Below are 26739 nucleotides of genomic sequence, written 5' to 3'. Positions count from 1 at the left end.
GGAGCTCATGATCAGCAGATACACCCAAAACATTGCAGTCTCCCATGTTGAGCTGTAGGAATTTACCATTTTCTTTTTGTATACTAGATGAAAAATAAGAGTTGATGGTTTGAGCTACGATAAGTATATTATAGTTTCTTAACTATGTTATGTAGACCTATTATCAGTGGTATTTATGCCAAACAATCACAATATTGAAAGAAATACGTGATGTTTCCAGGAGAAATTGTGGTGAAAAAATTGTTTGTTGTTGTATATTGCATGACAAGTTACAAACAGTAAAGCAGAAATTCAATAAATAGATGCCTTTTAAGTGTACACTGACATGATATCACACATAATTCTAAATAAGTGTTGTAAAGCCTAATGTAATATCACATGGCAGAGAGAGAGAGAGTTAAATTTCATATACGTTCATATAAGGTCAATAAGCAATATGCAAATGTATATTCTATTTGAGACCAATCTGGGTCAAGGGATAGTATTTTAGGAAAACTCAGCCTTCAGGTCATCTTTCACCTGATACACAGTTTATCTGAAGCTTCTTCATCTATATGCTCATGTATATGTGCATGTGTCTCCTTCATCTATATGTTCATGTATATGTGCGTGTGTACATAATCTGCTCCACCCATATGTCCGCCCCAAAGACAGCTTCCCACCTCTCACCCAAGTTGAAAAACACTGTATGATCTGATTTGTGTGTATGATTTGCCGTCTAAATGGTGGTGCCATGGCACAACACCACTATTGCAGTGTTTTGTGTCACACACATGGTGGGCAGCCTGGAAGCAACGGCAAAAAACAGGAAAGGAGGAGTAGTACACCGGCGTTTGCCTATACTTTCAGTGGTCAGCTGGTAATGTTTTGGTGTAAGGGGGGTAGGGGCGACAGCGGACCAGTAGCGAGCTCGTTGGCTTCACATTCCTGAAGTCACGCTCATTCCTCCTATTATACCATGTGTTTATCGCTACAATATAAATAAAAGAAAGATAATAGTTTACATTTTCTGTTACATATCGTTCCCAAGTAAATTTTGTACGGTGTGGATACTTTTTCCTTGTAGATAACAAGCCAGAGTACGGTGTAGATATTTTCCGTGTGGGTAGCCAGCCTAAGTAGCGCCGCAAAGACATCAAAGCGGATTAGGGCACAGCCAGTGTAGAGTTATATGGAACATGTTGCCTGAGGTTGTTGTATCGTATGCCGAAGTCTGTAAGCACATGCTCAAGTGCAGTGGAAGTACATCATTCATGATGTAACGCCTCAGAACTAGACATCACTTTAAATATGCAAGTCTGTCCACGATAATCACCCCCGCCATATTCTATATGAATTCCAGAATCGCTAAACAAATACAACAAGAATATAAAAAATACAAGATATTTTGATCAATATTAACAAGCACTGAAACATCAGAATACCAAAAAATAAATAAATAAATTGATAAATAAATAACTAGGCTCGTACTCTTAAGATGGCGTCGTCCCCCTGGCGGCCAGCGGAGGAAACTCATTCAAAAACAAAGCATGGCGCCGAGGAGGAGACACCGCAGCGACTCTCCCAAAACTCCGGACAATTTCGAGTACCTTAGGAGCCTCGGTGAATTCAAAAAGACCATCAGGCGGCGAGACACACTCAAGTCCTTCAAATCCAGCAAGGTGAGAGGAGCGCCAAGTGTTCAATTAAGACAGAAGAGGCAGATATATGAGCGTGTATGTGTTTGTGTTACCTGTGTTTTGTTGTTACAGGTGTGAATGTTTTTAATTAGTGCAGGTGTGAAAGTTAAGTTAAGGTGGTAGGGTTGACAGTTGTGTAGATAGACTGTTAAGTAATTGCGAAGATAAATAGATGGGTAAATAGATAAGCATTAGAGAGGCGTAGGTAAAGAGTGGGATATGATTGACTTGTTTAAATGGTAGTGGGGTCTTTAAGTGGTAGGGTCCACACAGCGGTGGCAAACAACATTCTCAGGGTCAGCAATCAGGATAGGACATGAAGCAGTGGGTTCAAGCTCGGCAGAGTGAGATTTAGAAAGAGCTAGGAAGACATTGGACCTTAAATGGAGTGGTGGACGAATGAAACACTCGGTAATCAGCGTTGAGGCGTGGCCACCCACACTGGGCTCTCCGCTGCCCTGCCAAGTCTACCCGCGCTGCGCCTGGGCTGACCTGAGAACACCTTTGCCTAGAAACTCCTTTGTTGGTCTCTCCTCTTTTTTTTTTTTATTATTATTATTATTATTATTATTATTATTATTATAGATAAGTCCCTTCTCACAAGTGAATATTATAATATCTCTTTAACAATATTATAATATCCCTTAAAAACTAGTCATTATATATATATATATATATATATATATATATATATATATATATATATATATATATATATATATATATATATATATATATATATATGAAGGAACGCAGCTTTAATATCGTACAACGGTGTCGCTAAGTAAATGTTATTGTCGTTAACATTTATATATATCTGTTTTTAACTCTCAGCAGGTTTAAGGCTTAACATGCTATGCTTAACAATACTTATAGGGTAATCTGAAGGAATGTAAGCAGCAAATATATCTTTTACTTAACAGAAATAGTAATAATAATAATAATAATAATAATATAAATAAAACAATGAATTCATCGCGAGGGGCGAGGCGCAGGTGACCTCATCCTGACAGGGGCCACCTGCCACGCATGCCGCGGGAGGCCACCCACCTGCATTTGTTTTGTTATGGGAAGAGAGGCAGCGCCGCACCCGCTGCCTGAGCCTCCATGGCCGCTAAATCAGCCTGGTTTTGCTACAGCCGTTAGTGATTGCTGCAGTGCGTTTATTTTTGTTTGTTTATTTATTTATTTATAACGAGAGAGGTTCTGGTTAAGGGTAACAAGCTGAGAAACAAAAACTGAATATGATATAGGGAGGGGGGTGTCTAGTAGGAAGTTAGGAAGCATGCCAGTGATGGGAGTAGTACTAGTAGTGCACCTCTCTCTGGTGTTGCATGAGAGGGGCAGGAAGCAGGGTGTGTGTGCTGCAGGCAGGGGCAGTGTGTTAGGCAGTGCTTGGCTCAGTGTGTGCTGACTGTCACTGGTGTTGCAGGTGCCAGGCAGAGTCCAGCCTGCACGCCCTGCTCACCCCCAACCAATCTTGTCGTGTCCGGCTTCACCGAGGGTCCCTGCAGGACTGGCCGTGGCGTGTGCTGGCGGGAGTGGTGCTGCGGTGGAGGCCGTGGGGCGGGGCGGCAGCATGAGTGGCCGGCAGGAGCAGCAGCAGCAGCAGTCAGCCTCAAGTGTGGGGAGGAGAAGGCGTGGTGGTAAGAATCACCTGGAGACAGGCAGCTCTGTCCACAGAGGAGAGAGCAAGTTTGAGTGCCAGCAGTGTGACAGAACTTTTGTATCTAGAGGTGGCCTGAAGTACCACTCTCTGACACACAGTGGTGTTAGAAATTATGAGTGTGATGAGTGTGGCAAGAAATTTACCCAAAAGTCTTCCCTCACCACACACACCCTGACACACAGTGGTGTTAGAAATTATGAGTGTGATGAGTGTGGGAAGAAATTTACCCAAAAATCTAACCTCACCGCACACACCCTGACACACAGTGGTGTTAGAAATTATGAGTGTGATGAGTGTGGCAAGAAATTTACCCAAAAATGTAACCTCACCACACACACCCTGACACACAGTGGTGTTAGAAATTATGAGTGTGATGACTGTGGGAAGAAATTTACCCAAAAATCGAACCTCACCACACACACCCTGACACACAGTGGTGTTAGAAATTATGAGTGTGATGACTGTGGCAAGAAATTTACCCAAAAGTCTTCCCTCACCAAACACACCCTGACACACAGTGGTGTTAGAAATTATGAGTGTGATGAGTGTGGCAAGAGATTTGTCCACAAGTCTTCCCTCACCACACACACCCTGACACACAGTGGTGTTAGAAATTATGAGTGTGATGAGTGTGGGAAGAAATTTAACCAAAAGTCTTCCTTCACCAGACACACCCTGATACACAATGGTGTTAGAAATTATGAGTGTGATGAGTGTGGGAAGAAATTTACCCACAAGTCTTCCCTCACCACACACACCCTGACACACAGTGGTGTTAGAAATTATGAGTGTGATGACTGTGGGAAGAAATTTACCCAAAAATCTAACCTCACCACACACACCCTGACACACAGTGGTGTTAGAAATTATGAGTGTGATGACTGTGGCAAGAAATTTACCCACAAGTCTTCCCTCACCAAACACACCCTGACACACAGTGGTGTTAGAAATTATGAGTGTGATGACTGTGGGAAGAAATTTACCCACAAGTCTTCCCTCACCACACACACCCTGACACACAGTGGTGTTAGAAATTATGAGTGTGATGAGTGTGGCAAGAGATTTCCTACAATTTCTCGTCTGAATGGTCACGCCTTCAGACACACTGGGGTGAGGGAGTTTGAGTGTGATGTTTGTGGCAAGTGGTTCAAGACAAAGGGTGAGATTGCAGTGCACATGAGGGTACACTTCCGAGGTGGTGTCTTGTAATGCTACAGTTTATACAAGTGTGTTTTATCATTTTTTTTATTTACTTTTCTCACTAAGGATTGCTTTTTTGTTATGTTGAGGGAGCAGCAAGAGTTTGGAGGATCAGACAAACAACAAGAGATTCAACAATTTGGCTTGTCTTCTAATGTTATAGTGTAAGCCAGTCTCTATTTTGTCATTTTCAGTTTGTGTTAATACTTTTCCTTCAACATACCTGCCTTCTCCCTCCCCTGTGACACCCTCTTCCCCATCCCCCTCTCTTTATAGCTCTACATTTACAACAGCTGTGTGACCACTGGTGTCTGGCTCGCTTGCCTCTGAACAGAAGCTGTGCATAATTACCTGAGAAACTGGAGTGTAAATGAAATGATTAATGTTGAAAGGTATAAAGAGAGGGAAAAGATTAAAAGACGTTAAGGAAAATGAAATGATTAATTGTGAGGAGTATAAAGTGAGGGAAGAGATGAAAAGAAGCTAGGAAAGAAATTAATTGTCAAAAGTGTAAAGAGAGAGAAAAGATGAAAAAAAAAAGTTAAGAAAAATGATATGATTATTTGTCAGAAGTATAAAGACAGGGAAAAATGTGTTAGTTAATGAAGAAAAGTTAAATAGTGAAAACATTGTCCAAAATAGAGAAACAAAAGGCAAAATAAATAGATGAATAAAAATTAAACAGTGAAAATGGTGCCCCCCCAAAAAAAAAAAAAAGAAAAAGGAGATCAACAAATAAAGTAAAGTTGAAAGATGGAATGATTAATTGCCAAGAATATAAAGAGAGAAAGCAAGTGATAATAATCAGTAAAAAAAAGTGAAAAAAAAATAGATGCGTCAATGAAAGAACATTTGAATTGCTCCTGGACAGCTTCTGTTGGTGGATGATGAGAAGGTAATTGTCTAGAGTCCTTACCGGGCCTTATTACTGGTCTATTCACTTCAATTCTTTTACACATACCTTCACATGCACCTAAAACATCATTTTAAAGTGGGGGACAAATGCCCCCTTCCCTCTAGTCCAGCAAAATTGGGGACATGTGGGAAGGCGGGGTTTTTGGGTGGGGGAGACATAAATCAGCGAGCGATTTTCGGCCAGGTTAGGTTAGGTTAGGTTAGGTTAGGCTAACCTAACCTAATCTAACCTAACCTAACCTAACCTAACCTAACCTAACCTAACCTGGCCGAGAATCGCTCGCTGATTTATGTCTCCCCCACCCAAAAACCCCGCCTTCCCACATGTCCCCAATTTTGCTGGACTAGAGGGAAGGGGGCATTTGTCCCCCACTTTAAAATGATGTTTTAGGTGCATGTGAAGGTATGTGTAAAAGAATTGAAGTGAATAGACCAGTAATAAGGCCCGGTAAGGACTCTAGACAATTACCGTTTTGGTATGCAGGAGACGGCCTCCCACTCCTCTCTCATCAAGACAAGTGAAGCCAGTGGGCGGAGCTCATGATCAGCAGATACACCCAAAACATTGCAGTCTCCCATGTTGAGCTGTAGGAATTTACCATTTTCTTTTTGTATACTAGATGAAAAATAAGAGTTGATGGTTTGAGCTACGATAAGTATATTATAGTTTCTTAACTATATTAACAAGCACTGAAACATCAGAATACCAAAAAATAAATAAATAAATTGATAAATAAATAACTAGGCTCGTACTCTTAAGATGGCGTCGTCCCCCTGGCGGCCAGCGGAGGAAACTCATTCAAAAACAAAGCATGGCGCCGAGGAGGAGACACCGCAGCGACTCTCCCAAAACTCCGGACAATTTCGAGTACCTTAGGAGCCTCGGTGAATTCAAAAAGACCATCAGGCGGCGAGACACACTCAAGTCCTTCAAATCCAGCAAGGTGAGAGGAGCGCCAAGTGTTCAATTAAGACAGAAGAGGCAGATATATGAGCGTGTATGTGTTTGTGTTACCTGTGTTTTGTTGTTACAGGTGTGAATGTTTTTAATTAGTGCAGGTGTGAAAGTTAAGTTAAGGTGGTAGGGTTGACAGTTGTGTAGTTAGACTGTTAAGTAATTGCGAAGATAAATAGACGGGTAAATAGATAAGCATTAGAGAGGCGTAGGTAAAGAGTGGGATATGATTGACTTGTTTAAATGGTAGTGGGGTCTTTAAGTGGTAGGGTCCACACAGCGGTGGCAAACAACATTCTCAGGGTCAGCAATCAGGATAGGACATGAAGCAGTGGGTTCAAGCTCGGCAGAGTGAGATTTAGAAAGAGCTAGGAAGACATTGGACCTTAAATGGAGTGGTGGACGAATGAAACACTCGGTAATCAGCGTTGAGGCGTGGCCACCCACACTGGGCTCTCCGCTGCCCTGCCAAGTCTACCCGCGCTGCGCCTGGGCTGACCTGAGAACACCTTTGCCTAGAAACTCCTTTGTTGGTCTCTCCTCTTTTTTATTATTATTATTATTATTATTATTATTATTATTATTATTATTATACATAAGTCCCTTCTCACAAGTGAATATTATAATATATCTTTAACAATATTATAATATCCCTTAAAAACTAGTCATTATGTAACGGTGTCACATAATTAATAATAATGTGTATTGTATTTATAATGCCTTGCTTGATTAGCAATATAAGTGTATGTATACATATATGCATAAGTGCAAATAGTGGGTGTTGGCGCATAAGGGTGGGGCGGATATGATCACGCCACCCTACGTCACACACACACCATGGAACTTTCCATACTCCTTTTATTGCCATGGATAAGTAATCGATAGCACCTACATTACAGTATCTAAGTTTTCTCCATAGTTAATCTCTCTCTAATGTATTTTGGCATGTATTACTCTTAGCTATAAGTAGCTTTTCCTTTGCCTTATTTATGTAATTAGAGAGTAATAATTATGAATATATGCATGTACTGTGAGTGCGGTCAACCCGCCCCTATTTCTAATGTCAGCACTTTTTGAAGGCGCTAAGCGTCCCTTGTGCCGGCTTCGGCAGTCTCTTGCCAGGGTGTAACGCTGTACCACGCAGAGGACATCCGTTGTCCCGTACGCGCCACACCCTTCTCCAGAACTCTGTACATATATCTAAATATACCTATTTTTATACGTTCACCTTTGACATTCACCTGAAAACCACAGAAACTCATCAAGAGTGACTTTACCTATTATATAAAGGTAAGAAACTAATAAACAGTGTCCAGTGGTAATTGATAATTCAAAACCACACCGGAACATTTGGTGGCAGCTTAATGAGATACGAATAACTAACTCCAGTTCCAAGTGCAACAACAATAAACAGTGGTTGAAAGTGAAGTGGTGAACGGACACAGTGAAAGGAGAAAACGGCAACCAGTGGCAGGGTAGTGAGGAGAGCAGAGGAGCGAGCCGGCGTTGTTTACAGAACTTACGCTGACATGTAGTGCTGGGAAATTAATTATGTATATTTCTACTTTTTTCCTAGGCTAAGGCCCATGTAATGTGCGAGGATGACCAGAAATCTCAGTACCATGTGACTAACCCCCCCCCTTCCCCTCCTCTCCTCATTGTCCTTTTGTCCTTGCTTTTCCCCCCCCCCCCCCCCTCTCAGCGTCACTGTGTTGACCACTTCTATAACAAATTTACCCCGTGAATAAACGTAATTTCTCCTGCTTGGCCAGGTTATAGAGGCGAATTTTTCACCTAATCCCAGAGAATGGGGAGCCCTTAATACGATAAAATTAATTCTATAATGGTAAGGTCTTAAACCAGCCCAAACAAATCCCAGATAATTACGCCGCGCCAATGAGGTTGACGAATCTGATAAGTCTTCTTTGCTTCGCTGTCCTGTTACCCCTGTTGCTACGCAAGCCGGGAAGAGATACCAGACTTTGACTAATTCCCTAATTGATTTCAAAAGTCCATGGAATTAAACTTCTTAAAGTAACAACTATAAAGTAAACAGTAACTTAATTATTCATATTTTTCATCCCTGAACTCACAACCTAGTCGCCCCCCCCCCACTAAAAACAAAATTATAACTTAATAAATTTCCCCATTGGAAACCTTTATCCTTAGTTTCCCGCCGATTTCCTCACAAGCAAAGCCAGTCTCTCTCGGATTCTCCTCAGGTGAGCATGCGGTCTGATAATCTCCTCCTCCATTTCTTGTAATATTAAGTAAGTGTTTATTTAACAATAATTTTACTAAAGCCAGTCTCTCTCGGATTCTCCTCAGACCCTCTTGGATTCCCTTCAGATATTCCTGTTGATAAACTATTTCTGAGTGGATAGATATTCGCATTTTTTTTTGTTCTTTTTTTTTTGTTGGTTTTCTCCACGGGACTAGTGAAACCACCTGGTTCGAGATCACCGTGTGAGACTGTCCTCAGGTCTATACATACTTTTTGGGTATATATTTGTTATTTATTTATTTATTCTCTGGTCTCCCCCACAACTCAGTAGTCGCGAAAATATCTCCATCGTAGTTTTTATGTAATTGAAGAATACGCTACCATTTATTTTGTATTTCTGAATTATGTAACTGAAGAGTATGCTATCATTTATTTTGTATTTCTGAATTATGTAACTGAAGAGTACGCTACCATTTATTTTTATATTTCTGAATTCCTTTCTTCTTATTATTATTTCGGATTATTCCATTATTTATTAAAAATCATAAAAGTGTCAGTATTTGTATTTCTCTTAATCCAGTGATAGGATTTGTAATTATCGTCTGCCACAAGGGAACATCACACCCCCTTAGAGGGCACTAAAGACACACCAAAACACTCGCACCAAGCCAAGAGCGACGCACCTAACGGTCTCGCCTTACTCACCCAGCCTGCCACTCCCAAGATTCACTTCTCTTTGTTATTAAAGGAGGAGACTTAAAAGACTCGAGGAGAAACCTAACAATTCTTTGGTTTCCCCTCGGTCTAATTATTCGTCGTAGATTCTCGGCGAAGACATCATCGGCGCAGACATTCTCGGCGCAGACCAACACATCTTCCACCTGCAGGAATCCTGCAGGATTCTACAAGAACACTACTATCATAAGAGGAGCTTCCCAAGACGGAAGGAGTCTTCCTAAGAAGAATATATATATATATATATATATATATATATATATATATATATATATATATATATATATATATATATATATATATATATTTTTTTTTTTTTTTTTTTTTTTTTTTTTTTTTTTTTTTTTTGTGTGAATTTCTCCGGCTACAGTCGTGAGTACAGACACTTAGTGGTACACCACACCAATATTAAATAAAACACTTGTGGTAACGCAAACACTGTTAGGGTTCATGTATAACTCACCTATTTCAGTGATGTTACTTGTGTGGAAATTAAAATAATTTAGTTTGCCTCTTAAACACCGTTTTCTTTTTCTGCTGGACGGAGCGCTCGCTCTCGTTTTCTTTTAAGTGTTCAGGGATAACTAGGATAATTCCATTTCTGTCCCTAACCCTTCAATTCTGTTAAAATTTTCACACTTCTCAAAATACTAACCATTCATCCTTTAAGAGTGGAAACGCCTTTGGACGATGGAAACGTAATTTAAGTGTGTAATTAATACCTAATTAAGATAGTAATAATACTACATTTATGGCTAAAGCTGAGAAGTTAGCTGAAATCTATGAACTGGAGTGTCATTTCCAAGCGGATAATAGTGACACTAGATCATCAGAAGCACTATCAACGGAACCAAAAGCCACTACAGTGGAAAATACCGTGCCTCATGAGGACGGAAACGTGTTGATTACAAGATCAGGGAATAAATACCCATCATTATCAGCAGCAACCATGGCTAATCCTAATGCTTCTGCTTCAGCCTCTACTGGCTCTCCTTATGCCTTGCATGCATCTACTACACTTAAGGTACTTCCTATTCCTGAAACAATATCAGCATTTTGCGGAGAAAACCCGCAAGAAAGGGCTCACGATTTCATCTGTTTGTGTGAGGATGTTATGACAAGAGCAAATACTATCACCGATGAAGACAAGATCTCTTTCGTCAGATCTAAATTGGCTGGAGAAGCAGCACACATGATGAATACCAGCGCTTTTAGTCCGCTTGAAATAGGGACTAGTTATGCAAATTTCAAGAAAAATTTCTTGAACATTTTTGGGGGTAAGAGTCAAACTGACCTCATGGTACTAGCCTCCAAGGTGGGTCTTAGATTTGCAGCTGAAATTAACTCTCTTCATGAAATGAAAGCCTTAATTCCTACACACCAGTTCGTAACGGACTTCATGGATGTCTTACGACTTAACAACTGGTTCCAAGGAAACAGTATGACAGAAACAGATTTCAGAAGACTTCTGGAATTCATCTTTTACATATCATTGGTGAATGGGGAAGTGAAGAAAACCGCAAGTCATTTTCGCTTTAAACCGGGAGACACAGTAGCTGACCTTGCAGTCCTGATTCGGGAGAAAAGAGGGCTATCTGGTGCCTCTCCGGAAACTCAAACCTCATTGGTTGCTCCACTCATGGATGATGACCAATCTCAACCTTGTGCGGCAGCCATGGCGAGGCCTGGAAATGTCTGTTCGTACTGCCATAAAATAGGTCATGTTGAAAAAAGATGTTATAAGAAACAAAAGGACCAGAAATTGGCAACAAATAAATCCGACTTGGAGAACAAAAAAAAAGGGGGTAATCTCTCTGTTAGACCAAAACCAGGTGCATCGCCCCAAGTGAAAACTGGTAGGACAAGATCCTACAGGGACGTCGCTACCCAATACTGCCTCATACATGGCCAGTGTAAACACTCATCAGAGCAATGTAAAGATATAATCAATATGAGAATTGAAAAACAGGCCAGAGCTAACCTGAACAGTACAAGGCAGTCGGGGGAAGACCAGCGCACAGTAGTAAACAAACCCGACTAAAACATCTAAATGCGCAAGACGCTGAGGCAGCAGATTCTTCTGACATGTCAGTGCATTCAACCATAAATGCTGCCAACAACCAAACAGACATAATGGCATTACCAACTAGGGTAGGTAAGCATCGCTTATCTTTGGCTGTAGACACTGGAGCCACAGTAAACGTGATCTCTGAAGAATCTTACAAGATTCTGAAACGGAATTCACGCGGTGGTAAATGGATACTCCGTCCAAGTGACTTGAATCTTTCTGGTGTCACAGGGTCAGCCCTGAAAATCTTAGGAAAAATTTCCTTACCAATAAGTCTATCTAAGCATACTCAGCTTATTCAAACTGATTTCTATGTAGTCAGTAACTTTAAACTTCCTTCTGACGGCTTATTAGGGCTAAGAGCCATGAAGTCTCACCAGATAGTAATCTATCCAAAGCAAAATACAGTCATGTACTGCGGACGACATCTGGAAGGGATGAAACATCCTGCACCTTTGGTTTCCAGGCAACCCAGAAACGGTTCTTTATCACGGAAGGGACAAAGATCCAATGGGGAGCCTCAAACGATTCCATCTGTCCGGTCTCCTACGAGAGATAAGGATATAACAGAAGCATGGAGGGAAGCAAAAGCAATTGTCAATGCCAGTTATGACATTCCTGCTCGTGTGGCAAAACGGATTACAATTCGTGTTCCAGAAGCTCCTGTAGGCAGTGACATCTGTCTTGAAGGTATAGGTAATGTTAGGCGATTGGCTGTTGAATCGACTCTTTCCACAATTAGAAAGGGTCATGTCACTGATGCTTTGGTGGTGAACACTACTGGAAGTTCTGTAAGGATCAAACAAGGTCTTTTCCTTGGAAAGTGCCTGGTTTATGACAAGAAAGTGGTACCAGAACCCAGTATTCTGCCTGGAGCCTGCGTCTCTTCGGTGAGTCAGTCTGCTGTTGACACCGAGCTGGGGCAGGCGCCAACCCTATGTTCGTTTGTCAATGTTGTGGACTACCCCGAAATGAGGCCCGCGCTCTTGGACTTATTGGGGAAGTATCGCAATGTCCTGGCACTACCTGGAGAATCCTTAGGTGTGACCGATCGAGCGGAACACCACATTAGGTTAAAACCAAACACTAAGCCAGTATATATACCAGCTTATCGTCTTCCTCATAGTCAGAGGGCGACTGTAGATGACATGATTCATGACATGATTGACAAGGGAGTGATTCAAGAATCGTGCTCTCCTTGGAATTCACCAATCTTTTTGGTTCCCAAGAAAGATAAATCTTTCAGGCCGGTAATCGACTTCCGGCGGGTTAATGATGTCACAGTGGATGATCATTATCCTTTACCTGTCCTGAGCGACCTTCTAATGTCCTTAGGTCGTGGAAACAAAATTTTCACTAGTTTAGACCTGTTGTCAGGATACTGGCAGGTTCCCTTAGCCCCCACTTCACGGGAAATAACGGCGTTCAGTACGCCTAGTGGCCATTACGAATGGTTACGCATGCCTTTTGGATTAAAATCCGCTCCTTTAACATTCCAGAGAATGATTAACAGTATTTTCACGGGTTTACTTGGCAAAACCGTGTTTGCATACCTGGATGATATAATCATCGCTAGTAAGGATCAAGAATCCCATCTGGAGAGTTTAAAATTAGTCCTCCAGAAGCTTGAAGAAGCTGGACTTAAAGCAAAGCTTTCTAAATGTGAATTTCTAAAAGCCAAAATAAAATTCCTTGGCCATGTAGTCGATGGTGAAGGAATCCACACGGTGGATGAAAAGGTCATAGCTGTACAGAAGTTTCCTCAACCTAAATCGGTGGAGAATGTCAGATCTTTCCTAGGTCTTGCGGGATATTACCGTCCTTTCATCAAGAATTTTGCGGCAATTGCATCCCCACTTACTAAACTCCTTAAAAAGGATGTTGCTTTCCACTGGGAGGCTGCTCATGAACAAAGTTTCAATGAATTAAAATCACTATTAACAAATGCACCTGTACTTGCTTTCCCAGAGCATTCAGAGCCGTTCATTATTTGCACGGATGCTTCTTCTCTAGGACTGGGAGCAGTACTGATGCAGACAGATGCCAGAGGCAAAAACTATGTAATAGCATATGCAAGTCGTGTGCTTAATCCTGCAGAGTCTAATTACTCTGTCACTCATCAAGAAACACTTGCTGTAGTTTGGGCTTTAAAACATTTTAAGGACATTATCCTTGGATATCCAATTACAGTCTACACGGATCATGCACCCGTAATTGAACTTTTCAAAGGGAAAAATTTAACTGGACGAGTGGCAAGATGGTACTGTACCATGCAGGAATTTGCTCCAGTAGTCAAGTACTTGCCAGGTCGTGCTAATGTAGTAGCCGACGCACTTTCACGAAATGTGCCTGTGGGAGCTGTCGGTGACTCGATCCCTGTAAATAACTTCACCTTGAAGGAATTAAGTAAAGCACAGCGAGAGCATGAAATATGGTCTAAGGTCATACATGCTCTGGAGTCAGGCGAAGAAGATAATCTTCCACGTCTACATATACCATTCTCTCAATTTTTCATGTCACCAGACAATGTTCTGTGTCGACATAATCCCCAAATGGGAGAGTCTAGTAAACAACACATCATTCCTGAGAGTTTAGTCCATGTCATACTTATCTTAGTGCACGACATGCCAAGTGCAGGACATCCAGGAAGAGAGCGAACTCTACAAGCAGCGCGTAAAAGCTATTATTGGCCTACCATGCGCACTGACATAGAAGATTATGTTGCCAGGTGTATATCATGTGCAAAGCACAAGGGTGCGGTAAAAGGACCAGCCCCAATACTGGAATATCCACTACCTGAGCGACCTTGGGACATTGTCTCCATTGATCTTCTTCAATTACCCAAAAGTCAAAATGGCTCGCAGTATCTACTTGTGTGTGTAGACCATTTTTCAAGGTTTGTGGTTCTCTCACCTTTAAAGGAAAAATCTGCTAAATATGTAGCGCATGCGCTAGTAACTAAGTTGTTTTGTCCATACTCAGCACCACGAGTGTTGTTAAGTGATAATGGATCTGAATTTCGCAATGAAATCCTACAAGGTATATGTACACAGTACAACATTAAACACCTACACTGTGGCTTACCATCCTTCTTCAAACGGACTAGTAGAAAGAGCAAACAGGAAAATCCTGGAGGTTCTTCGTCCAGTTGTAAACAGTCTCCATGATGACTGGGAGGACTGGTTACCACACGTTGGTGCCTGCATTAACAGTTCAATGTGTGAAAGTACTGGGAAATCCCCACATTATATATTATATGGTGAAGATAAAAATCTTCCTTATGATTTGTTGGCAAGTCCACAAACTCCAGTATACAACGTAGATGACTATGTTAAACAACATATGCATGTTTTCAAGGACATTCATGCTAAAGTCCGAAGTAGGCTACAAGCTTCTAGGGCAGAAATGATGGCTAGACAACACAAGCGTGCGACCCCTGTCACGATACAGGTTGGAGACACAGTTAAAGTTCGTTATCCGGACAGGACCTCCAAACTCTCCCCTAAATTTAGTGGTCCATGCTCGGTTGTCCGCCAGTTACATGGTAACAAATTTGAGGTGCATGACCCTCTTCTTAACACTGCTGAGATAGTACATAGTGATCGGCTTGTGAAGACTAACGCTCAGCTCCAGTCATCAACAGAGAGTACTACTGATCAGGTTACAAACCTTAATTCTACTAATACTATAAAGACGCATAGGTATAACCTTCGCTCACGCAGCTAATTGCCTGCATTACTTACAGATGGCACTGGGCCTCCTGGTTACCTTCTTGAGCATGCTGCAAATGCTACAAGCGTCCACTGCGTTGCATGTCAAACCGGGGGCTCTCACCACACATCTTGGGGAAGTAACCTTAATAGAAGATGTTCTTCTGGTTCGATATCCTTTTTCTACCTTATTTTCCGTAACTTCGGACCTCGACGCTGTCTCAGAAACTTTGGATAACTCCTTACAGGAACTGGAATCCTTACTTGCTGATGAAACGCATAGCCAGACACAAGTTTTCTCACAAACCATAATCAAAGCTTTAAAAGCAAGGGTAGAATTCTTACACGGGAAATTGAACCAATCTCAGCATGACTACAACCTTCATCCAGTGCACGCTCGTACCAAAAGAGGACTCATAAATGGGTTGGGACAACTGTCTCAATATCTTTTTGGCACCGCCTTGGACGAGGATGTACAGGATTTAAGGAAACATTATGATCAACTAATAACGGTTGCAGCTACTAATAAGAAGGTCCTGAACCTACATCACAATAAAATAGTTAAATTAGAAACTAATCTCAATGAGTTATTACAGTATTCAAATGATTTAACAACTGTGCTTGATAATGCCTTACATAGTTTAGATGTGATAAATCACGTTGTGGTTATAGATCAAGCTTTGCATGTATTTGAAGCTTCCTTGGGTTCAGTTCTCTCCATTAATGAAGCGATAATTCGCAACATGGTGGATGCTGTCAATGGCAGGGTAACAACTTCACTATTTCCTGTAGAGGATTTGCTTCACACAATAGAAATTGGTCAGTCAACCTACAAATTGACACCAGTGTATGCAGCGGACATGATCCAGTATTACTACCCATTGCTGGAAGCTACCTTGACCACAGATGCGATAATTGTAAACATACCTTTTAAATCTCAGGATCATTTTGAGGCCTATGAGATTAAACCTTTTCCATTTTCCGTTAATAATTCTGTGATGACACTGGACATGAATCCTTCCTTAGTGCTAATAGCCAAGGATTTTTCATTATATACAATTGGAGATTTAACTGAATTAAAACGTTGTAAATCTTCATACTTGCATTTGTACCATTGTTCAAGTATCCAATTTGCTTTCTTACCTGTAGTAAAAGGTATTTGTGAAGTCGTCTTGACACGTTCAGAGGCGTCTGCAGCTCTAACACTCTGTCCATACAAGCATGTGGTTTCAAAACCTATTTTCCATTGCAATTTTCATGGATATCATTACTTTTATTTCACAGAAAACTTTTACGTCTCAGTGACTTGCCCAGAAGGGACCACCTATGAGGAGGTTATAGGACATTATGCGGTACAAGATGCTTGTCATGTACGTTCTAGTAAACTAACCACTTACCCTTCTAGGATTAATTTAGCTTTTACGACAGACCTTTCATATAGAGTTTTCCCTGTTACTTCCCTGGAGAATTTGACAAAGTCAAGGATTTCTTTTATAACAAACTCCTTATCCACTCTTTCCTTCTCAAACACAGAAGAGTTTTCAGAGGCTCTAGAGACATCCTTGCCAGTATATCTGAAACCTGGGATTCTCTATCCAAGTATCCTGACACCTTGCCTTATTTTAATGTTTTTGTTAATATTCTTATATGTGTGTGTTAGGAAAGCCTTAAATTTGTATATATATCTTGATAGTAGACGTAAACGTCTTAATGAAGGAGTTTCATACACATAACATGGTTAGGTACACTGTATTCGCGAGGACGCGTCAAGTAGGTGACCGAGCGATGTAACGGTGTCACATAATTAATAATAATGTGTATTGTATTTATAATGCCTTGCTTGATTAGCAATATAAGTGTATGTATACATATATGCATAAGTGCAAATAGTGGGTGTTGGCGCATAAGGGTGGGGCGGATATGATCACCCCACCCTACGTCACACACACACCATGGAACTTTCCATACTCCTTTTATTGCCATCGATAAGTAATCGGTAGCACCTACATTACAGTATCTAAGTATTCTCCATAGTTAATCTCTCTCTAATGTATTTTGGCATGTATTACTCTTAGCTATAAGTAGCTTTTCCTTTGCCTTATTTATGTAATTAGAGAGTAATAATTATGAATATATGCATGTACTGTGAGTGCGGTCAACCCGCCCCTATTTCTAATGTCAGCACTTTTTGAAGGCGCTAAGCGTCCCTTGTGCCGGCTTCGGCAGTCTCTTGCCAGGGTGTAACGCTGTACCACGCAGAGGACATCCGTTGTCCCGTACGCGCCACACCCTTCTCCAGAACTCTGTACATATATCTAAATATACCTATTTTTATACGTTCACCTTTGACATTCACCTGAAAACCACAGAAACTCATCAAGAGTGACTTTACCTATTATATAAAGGTAAGAAACTAATAAACAGTGTCCAGTGGTAATTGATAATTCAAAACCACACCGGAACAATTATATATATATATATATATATATATATATATATATATATATATATATATATATATATATATATATATATATATATATATATATATATATATATATATATATATATATATATATATATATATATATATATGAAGGAACGCAGCTTTAATATCGTACAACGGTGTCGCTAAGTAAATGTTATTGTCGTTAACATTTATAGCTGTTTTTAACTCTCAGCAGGTTTAAGGCTTAACATGTTATGCTTAACAATACTTATAGGGTAATCTGAAGGAATGTAAGCAGCAAATATATCTTTTACTTAACAGAAATAGTAATAATAATAATAATAATAATATAAATAAAACGTTGAATTCATCGCGAGGGGCGAGGCGCAGGTGACCTCATCCTAACAGGGGCCACCTGCCACGCGTGCCGCGGGAGGCCACCCACCTGCATTTGTTTTGTTATGGGAAGAGAGGCAGCGCCGCACCCGCTGCCTGAGCCTCCCTGGCCGCTAAATCAGCCTGGTTTTGCTACAGCCGTTAGTGATTGCTGCAGTGCGTTTATTTTTGTTTGTTTATTTATTTATTTATAACGAGAGAGGTTCTGGTTAAGGGTAACAAGCTGAGAAACAAAAACTGAATATGATATAGGGAGGGGGGTGTCTAGTAGGAAGTTAGGAAGCATGCCAGTGATGGGAGTAGTACTAGTAGTGCACCTCTCTCTGGTGTTGCATGAGAGGGGCAGGAAACAGAGTGTGTGTGCTGCAGGCAGGGGCAGTGTGTTAGGCAGTGCTTGGCTCAGTGTGTGCTGACTGTCACTGGTGTTGCAGGTGCCAGGCAGAGTCCAGCCTGCACGCCCTGCTCACCGCCAACCAATCTTGTCGTGTCCGGCTTCACCGAGGGTCCCTGCAGGACTGGCCGTGGCGTGTGCTGGCGGGAGTGGTGCTGCGGTGGAGGCCGTGGGGCGGGGCAGCAGCATGAGTGGCCGGCAGGAGCAGCAGCAGCAGCAGTCAGCCTCAAGTGTGGGGAGGAGAAGGCGTGGTGGTAAGAATCACCTGGAGACAGGCAGCTCTGTCCACAGAGGAGAGAGCAAGTTTGAGTGCCAGCAGTGTGACAGAACTTTTGTATCTAGAGGTGGCCTGAAGTACCACTCTCTGACACACAGTGGTGTTAGAAATTATGAGTGTGATGACTGTGGGAAGAAATTTACCCAAAAGTCTTCCCTCACCGCACACACCCTGACACACAGTGGTGTTAGAAATTATGAGTGTGATGACTGTGGGAAGAAATTTACCCAAAAGTCTTCCCTCACCGCACACACCCTGACACACAGTGGTGTTAGAAATTATGAGTGTGATGACTGTGGGAAGAAATTTACCCACAAGTCTTCCCTCACCACACACACCCTGACACACAGTGGTGTTAGAAATTATGAGTGTGATGAGTGTGGTAAGAAATTTACCCAAAAGTCTTCCTTCACCAGACACCCTGACACACAGTGGTGTTAGAAATTATGAGTGTGATGACTGTGGGAAGAAATTTACCCAAAAATGTAACCTCACCACACACACCCTGACACACAGTGGTGTTAGAAATTATGAGTGTGATGAGTGTGGCAAGAGATTTCCTACAATTTCTCGTCTGAATGGTCACGCCTTCAGACACACTGGGGTGAGGGAGTTTGAGTGTGATGTTTGTGGCAAGTGGTTCAAGACAAAGGGTGAGATTGCAGTGCACATGAGGGTACACTTCCGAGGTGGTGTCTTGTAATGCTACAGTTTATACAAGTGTGTTTTATCATTTTTTTTATTTACTTTTCTCACTAAGGATTGCTTTTTTGTCATGTTGAGGGAGCAGCAAGAGTTTGGAGGATCAGACAAACAACAAGAGATTCAACAATTTGGCTTGTCTTCTAATGTTATAGTGTAAGCCAGTCTCTATTTTGTCATTTTCAGTTTGTGTTAATACTTTTCCTTTAACATACCTGCCTTCTCCCTCCCCTGTGACACCCTCTCCCCCATCCCCCTCTCTTTATAGCTCCCTTTCCTCTACATTTACAACAGCTGTGTGACCACTGGTGTCTGGCTCGCTTGCCTCTGAACAGAAGCTGTGCATAATTACCTGAGAAACTGGAGTGTAAATGAAATGATTAATGTTGAAAGGTATAAAGAGAGGGAAAAGCTTAAAAGACATTAAGGAAAATGAAATGATTAATTGTGAGGAGTATAAAGTGAGGGAAGAGATGAAAAGAAGCTAGGAAAGAAATTAGTTGTCAAAAGTGTAAAGAGAGAGAAAAGATGAAAAAAAAAAAGTTAAGAAAAATGATATGATTATTTGTCAGAAGTATAAAGACAGGGAAAAATGTGTTAGTTAATGAAGAAAAGTTAAATAGTGAAAACATTGTCAAAAATAGAGAAACAAAAGGCAAAATAAATAGATGAATAAAAATTAAACAGTGAAAATGGTGCCCCCCCAAAAAAAAAAAAAAGAAAAAGGAGATCAACAAATAAAGAAAAGTTGAAAGATGGAATGATTAATTGCTAAGAATATAAAGAGTGAAAGCAAGTGATAATAATCAGTAAAAAAAGTGAAAAAAAAAAATAGATGCGTCAATGAAAGAACATTTGAATTGCTCCTGGACAGCTTCTGTTGGTGGATGATGAGAAAAGAAGCTCCTGGCGTCTGTTTAGCATGTTTAGCCCATGTACTGTACGTGGTGTTTATCCAAGGAGTTTTGGTATGCAGGAGACGGCCTCCCACTCCTCTCTCATCAAGACAAGTGAAGCCAGTGGGCGGAGCTCATGATCAGCAGATACACCCAAAACATTGCAGTCTCCCATGTTGAGCTGTAACAATGTACCATTTTCTTTTTGTATACTAGATGAAAAATAAGAAAGAGTTGATGGTTTGAGCTACGATAAGTATATTATAGTTTCTTAACTATGTTATGTAGACCTATTATCATTGGTATTTATGCCAAACAATCACAATATTGAAAGAAATACATGATGTTTCCAGGAGAAATGGTGGTAAAAAAATTGTTTGTTGTTGTATATTGCATGACAAGTTACAAACAGTAAAGCAGAAATTCAATAAATAGATGCCTTTTAAGTGTACACTGACATGATATCACACATAATTCTAAATAAGTGTTGTAAAGCCTAATGTAATATCACATGGCAGAGAGAGAGAGAGAGAGAGAGAGTTAAATTTCATATACGTTCATATAAGGTCAATAAGCAATATGCAAATGTATATTCTATTTGAGACCAATCTGGGTCAAGGGATAGTATTCCAGGAAAACTCAGCCTTCAGGTCATCTTTCACCTGATACACAGTTTATCTGAAGCTTCTTCATCTATATGCTCATGTATATGTGCATGTGTCTCCTTCATCTATATGTTCATGTATATGTGCGTGTGTACATAATCTGCTCCACCCATATGTCCGCCCCAAAGACAGCTTCCCACCTCTCACCCAAGTTGAAAAACACTGTATGATCTGATTTGTGTGTATGATTTGCCGTCTAAATGGTGGTGCCATGGCACAACACCACTATTGCAGTGTTTTGTGTCACACACATGGTGGGCAGCCTGGAAGCAACGGCAAAAAACAGGAAAGGAGGAGTAGTACACCGGCGTTTGCCTATACTTTCAGTGGTCAGCTGGTAATGTTTTGGTGTAAGGGGGGTAGGGGCGACAGCGGACCAGTAGCGAGCTCGTTGGCTTCACATTCCTGAAGTCACGCTCATTCCTCCTATTATACCATGTGTTTATCGCTACAATATAAATAAAAGAAAGAAAATAGTTTACATTTTCTGTTATGGATCACCTGAAGATCCGCCACCCCAGCCGCACTCGGGGTGGCAGATCTTCAGGTGAGACAATCTGGGGTGGCGGATCTTCAGGTGATCCCTGTGGGGTGGCGGATCTTCAGGTGATCCTCTGTTATACATCGTTCCCAAGTAAATTTTGTACGGTGTGGATACTTTTTCCTTGTAGATAACAAGCCAGAGTACGGTGTAGATATTTTCCGTGTGGGTAGCCAGCCTAAGTAGCGCCGCAAAGACATCCAAGCGGATTAGGGCACAGCCAGTGTAGAGTTATATGGAACATGTTGCCTGAGGTTGTTGTATCGTATGCCGAAGTCTGTAAGCACATGCTCAAGTGCAGTGGGAGTACATCATTCATGATGTAACGCCTCAGAACTAGACATCACTTTAAATATGCAAGTCTGTCCACGATAATCACCCCCGCCATATTCTATATGAATTCCAGAATCACTAAACAAATACAACAAGAAGATAAAAAAAATACAAGATATTTTGATCAATATTAACAAGCACTGAAACATCAGAATACCAAAAAATAAATAAATAAATTGATAAATAAATAACTAGGCTCGTACTCTTAAGATGGCGTCGTCCCCCTGGCGGCCAGCGGAGGAAACTCATTCAAAAACAAAGCATGGCGCCGAGGAGGAGACACCGCAGCGACTCTCCCAAAACTCCGGACAATTTCGAGTACCTTAGGAGCCTCGGTGAATTCAAAAAGACCATCAGGCGGCGAGACACACTCAAGTCCTTCAAATCCAGCAAGGTGAGAGGAGCGCCAAGTGTTCAATTAAGACAGAAGAGGCAGATATATGAGCGTGTATGTGTTTGTGTTACCTGTGTTTTGTTGTTACAGGTGTGAATGTTTTTAATTAGTGCAGGTGTGAAAGTTAAGTTAAGGTGGTAGGGTTGACAGTTGTGTAGTTAGACTGTTAAGTAATTACGAAGATAAATAGACGGGTAAATAGATAAGCATTAGAGAGGCGTAGGTAAAGAGTGGGATATGATTGACTTGTTTAAATGGTAGTGGGGTCTTTAAGTGGTAGGGTCCACACAGCGGTGGCAAACAACATTCTCAGGGTCAGCAATCAGGATAGGACATGAAGCAGTGGGTTCAAGCTCGGCAGAGTGAGATTTAGAAAGAGCTAGGAAGACATTGGACCTTAAATGGAGTGGTGGACGAATGAAACACTCGGTAATCAGCGTTGAGGCGTGGCCACCCACACTGGGCTCTCCGCTGCCCTGCCAAGTCTACCCGCGCTGCGCCTGGGCTGACCTGAGAACACCTTTGCCTAGAAACTCCTTTGTTGGTCTCTCCTTTTTTTTTTTTTTTATTATTATTATTATAGATAAGTCCCTTCTCACAAGTGAATATTATAATATCTCTTTAACAATATTATAATATCCCTTAAAAACTAGTCATTATATATATATATATATATATATATATATATATATATATATATATATATATATATATATATATATATATATATATATAATGAAGGAACACCGTACAACAGTGTCGCTAAGTAAATGTTATTGTCGTTAACATTTATATCTGTTTTTAACTCTCAGCAGGTTTAAGGCTTAACATGTTATGCTTAACAATACTTATAGGGTAATCTGAAGGAATGTAAGCAGCAAATATATCTTTTACTTAACAGAAATAGTAATAATAATAATAATAATAATATAAATAAAACGTTGAATTCATCGCGAGGGGCGAGGCGCAGGTGACCTCATCCTAACAGGGGCCACCTGCCACGCGTGCCGCGGGAGGCCACCCACCTGCATTTGTTTTGTTATGGGAAGAGAGGCAGCGCCGCACCCGCTGCCTGAGCCTCCCTGGCCGCTAAATCAGCCTGGTTTTGCTACAGCCGTTAGTGATTGCTGCAGTGCGTTTATTTTTGTTTGTTTATTTATTTATTTATAACGAGAGAGGTTCTGGTTAAGGGTAACAAGCTGAGAAACAAAAACTGAATATGATATAGGGAGGGGGGTGTCTAGTAGGAAGTTAGGAAGCATGCCAGTGATGGGAGTAGTACTAGTAGTGCACCTCTCTCTGGTGTTGCATGAGAGGGGCAGGAAGCAGGGTGTGTGTGCTGCAGGCAGGGGCAGTGTGTTAGGCAGTGCTTGGCTCAGTGTGTGCTGACTGTCACTGGTGTTGCAGGTGCCAGGCAGAGTCCAGCCTGCACGCCCTGCTCACCGCCAACCAATCTTGTCGTGTCCGGCTTCACCGAGGGTCCCTGCAGGACTGGCCGTGGCGTGTGCTGGCGGGAGTGGTGCTGCGGTGGAGGCCGTGGGGCGGGGCAGCAGCATGAGTGGCCGGCAGGAGCAGCAGCAGCAGCAGCAGTCAGCCTCAAGTGTGGGGAGGAGAAGGCGTGGTGGTAAGAATCACCTGGAGACAGGCAGCTCTGTCCACAGAGGAGAGAGCAAGTTTGAGTGCCAGCAGTGTGACAGAACTTTTGTATCTAGAGGTGGCCTGAAGTACCACTCTCTGACACACAGTGGTGTTAGAAATTATGAGTGTGATGAGTGTGGCAAGAAATTTACCCAAAAGTCTTCCCTCACCACACACACCCTGACACACAGTGGTGTTAGAAATTATGAGTGTGATGACTGTGGGAAGAAATTTACCCACAAGTCTTCCCTCACCAAACACACCCTGACACACAGTGGTGTTAGAAATTATGAGTGTGATGACTGTGGGAAGAAATTTACCCAAAAGTCTTCCCTCACCACACACACCCTGACACACAGTGGTGTTAGAAATTATGAGTGTGATGAGTGTGGCAAGAAATTTACCCAAAAGTCTTCCCTCACCACACACACCCTGACACACAGTGGTGTTAGAAATTATGAGTGTGATGACTGTGGGAAGAAATTTACCCACAAGTCTTCCCTCACCACACACACACTGACACACAGTGGTGTTAGAAATTATGAGTGTGATGAGTGTGGGAGGAAATTTGCCCAAAAATCTAACCTCACCACACACACCCTGACACACAGTGGTGTTAGAAATTATGAGTGTGATGACTGTGGGAAGAAATTTACCCAAAAGTCTTCCCTCATTGCACACACCCTGACACACAGTGGTGTTAGAAATTATGAGTGTGATGAGTGTGGCAAGAGATTTCCTACAATTTCTCGTCTGAATGGTCACGCCTTCAGACACACTGGGGTGAGGGAGTTTGAGTGTGATGTTTGTGGCAAGTGGTTCAAGACAAAGGGTGAGATTGCAGTGCACATGAGGGTACACTTCCGAGGTGGTGTCTTGTAATGCTACAGTTTATACAAGTGTGTTTTATCATTTTTTTTATTTACTTTTCTCACTAAGGATTGCTTTTTTGTTATGTTGAGGGAGCAGCAAGAGTTTGGAGGATCAGACAAACAACAAGAGATTCAACAATTTGGCTTGTCTTCTAATGTTATAGTGTAAGCCAGTCTCTATTTTGTCATTTTCAGTTTGTGTTAATACTTTTCCTTTAACATACCTGCCTTCTCCCTCCCCTGTGACACCCTCTCCCCCATCCCCCTCTCTTTATAGCTCCCTTTCCTCTACATTTACAACAGCTGTGTGACCGCTGGTGTCTGGCTCGCTTGCCTCTGAACAGAAGCTGTGCATAATTACCTGAGAAACTGGAGTGTAAATGAAATGATTAATGTTGAAAGGTATAAAGAGAGGGAAAAGATTAAAAGACGTTAAGGAAAATGAAATGATTAATTGTGAGGAGTATAAAGTGAGGGAAGAGATGAAAAGAAGCTAGGAAAGAAATTAATTGTCAAAAGTGTAAAGAGAGAGAAAAGATGAAAAAAAAAAAGTTAAGAAAAATGATATGATTATTTGTCAGAAGTATAAAGACAGGGAAAAATGTGTTAGTTAATGAAGAAAAGTTAAATAGTGAAAACATTGTCAAAAATAGAGAAACAAAAGGCAAAATAAATAGATGAATAAAAATTAAACAGTGAAAATGGTGCCCCCCCCCCCAAAAAAAAAAGAAAAAGGAGATCAACAAATAAAGAAAAGTTGAAAGATGGAATGATTAATTGCCAAGAATATAAAGAGTGAAAGCAAGTGATAATAATCAGTAAAAAAAGTGAAAAAAAAAAAATAGATGCATCAATGAAAGAACATTTGAATTGCTCCTGGACAGCTTCTGTTGGTGGATGATGAGAAAAGAAGCTCCTGGCGTCTGTTTAGCATGTTTAGCCCATGTACTGTACGTGGTGTTTATCCAAGGAGTTTTGGTATGCAGGAGACGGCCTCCCACTCCTCTCTCATCAAGACAAGTGAAGCCAGTGGGCGGAGCTCATGATCAGCAGATACACCCAAAACATTGCAGTCTCCCATGTTGAGCTGTAGGAATTTACCATTTTCTTTTTGTATACTAGATGAAAAATAAGAGTTGATGGTTTGAGCTACGATAAGTATATTATAGTTTCTTAACTATGTTATGTAGACCTATTATCATTGGTATTTATGCCAAACAATCACAATATTGAAAGAAATACGTGATGTTTCCAGGAGAAATTGTGGTGAAAAAATTGTTTGTTGTTGTATATTGCATGACAAGTTACAAACAGTAAAGCAGAAATTCAATAAATAGATGCCTTTTAAGTGTACACTGACATGATATCACACATAATTCTAAATAAGTGTTGTAAAGCCTAATATAATATCACATGGCAGAGAGAGAGAGAGAGAGAGAGAGTTAAATTTCATATACGTTCATATAAGGTCAATAAGCAATATGCAAATATATATTCTATTTGAGACCAATCTGGGTCAAGGGATAGTATTCCAGGAAAACTCAGCCTTCAGGTCATCTTTCACCTGATACACAGTTTATCTGAAGCTTCTTCATCTATATGCTCATGTATATGTGCATGTGTCTCCTTCATCTATATGTTCATGTATATGTGCGTGTGTACATAATCTGCTCCACCCATATGTCCGCCCCAAAGACAGCTTCCCACCTCTCACCCAAGTTGAAAAACACTGTATGATCTGATTTGTGTGTATGATTTGCCGTCTAAATGGTGGTGCCATGGCACAACACCACTATTGCAGTGTTTTGTGTCACACACATGGTGGGCAGCCTGGAAGCAACGGCAAAAAACAGGAAAGGAGGAGTAGTACACCGGCGTTTGCCTATACTTTCAGTGGTCAGCTGGTAATGTTTTGGTGTAAGGGGGGTAGGGGCGACAGCGGACCAGTACATAAGAACATAAGAAATAAGGGAAGCTGCAAGAAGCGACCAGGCTTACACGTGGCAGTCCCTGTATGAAACACACCTACC

General features: G+C 41.2%; 4 protein-coding genes across 12 annotated transcripts in view; all 4 read left to right on the top strand.

Moving 5' to 3' along the window:
- On the top strand, positions 1–20698 carry LOC135094116 (zinc finger protein OZF-like). 5 transcript variants are annotated; one of them, XM_063993914.1, is made up of 5 exons: positions 1–1715; positions 3112–5443; positions 5948–6050; positions 6224–6407; positions 18432–20698. In XM_063993914.1, the coding sequence occupies exons 1-2, from the start codon at positions 1530–1532 to the stop codon at positions 4555–4557; spliced, it is 1632 nt and encodes a 543-aa protein (XP_063849984.1). In that variant the 5' UTR covers positions 1–1529; the 3' UTR covers positions 4558–5443; positions 5948–6050; positions 6224–6407; positions 18432–20698. The 5 variants fall into 5 exon arrangements, with proteins under 5 accessions (XP_063849984.1, XP_063849987.1, XP_063849986.1 ...); XM_063993917.1 differs by having other exon boundaries at positions 1–1661; positions 3194–5443; positions 5948–6407; XM_063993916.1 differs by having other exon boundaries at positions 1–1661; positions 5948–6407.
- The window catches only part of LOC135094124 (uncharacterized), a 103234-nt gene that overhangs the window by 34502 nt on the left and 41993 nt on the right, over positions 1–26739 (top strand). The window lies entirely within an intron of this gene.
- On the top strand, positions 18579–21658 carry LOC135093951 (zinc finger and SCAN domain-containing protein 12-like). The gene is made up of 3 exons (XM_063993631.1): positions 18579–18784; positions 19185–19321; positions 21603–21658. The coding sequence occupies exons 1-3, from the start codon at positions 18579–18581 to the stop codon at positions 21656–21658; spliced, it is 399 nt and encodes a 132-aa protein (XP_063849701.1).
- On the top strand, positions 20864–25551 carry LOC135094119 (zinc finger protein OZF-like). 2 transcript variants are annotated; one of them, XM_063993920.1, is made up of 2 exons: positions 20864–22253; positions 23607–25551. In XM_063993920.1, exons 1-2 carry the CDS (start codon positions 22068–22070, stop codon positions 24717–24719), a joined length of 1299 nt encoding a protein of 432 aa, XP_063849990.1. In that variant the 5' UTR covers positions 20864–22067; the 3' UTR covers positions 24720–25551. The 2 variants fall into 2 exon arrangements, with proteins under 2 accessions (XP_063849990.1, XP_063849991.1); XM_063993921.1 differs by having other exon boundaries at positions 21448–22199.

The sequence above is a fragment of the Scylla paramamosain genome, chromosome 44 (genome assembly GCF_035594125.1).
Source record: "Scylla paramamosain isolate STU-SP2022 chromosome 44, ASM3559412v1, whole genome shotgun sequence".
NCBI classification, from domain to species: Eukaryota; Metazoa; Arthropoda; class Malacostraca; order Decapoda; family Portunidae; genus Scylla; species Scylla paramamosain.
This window is presented reverse-complemented; position numbering and strand designations above follow the sequence as displayed.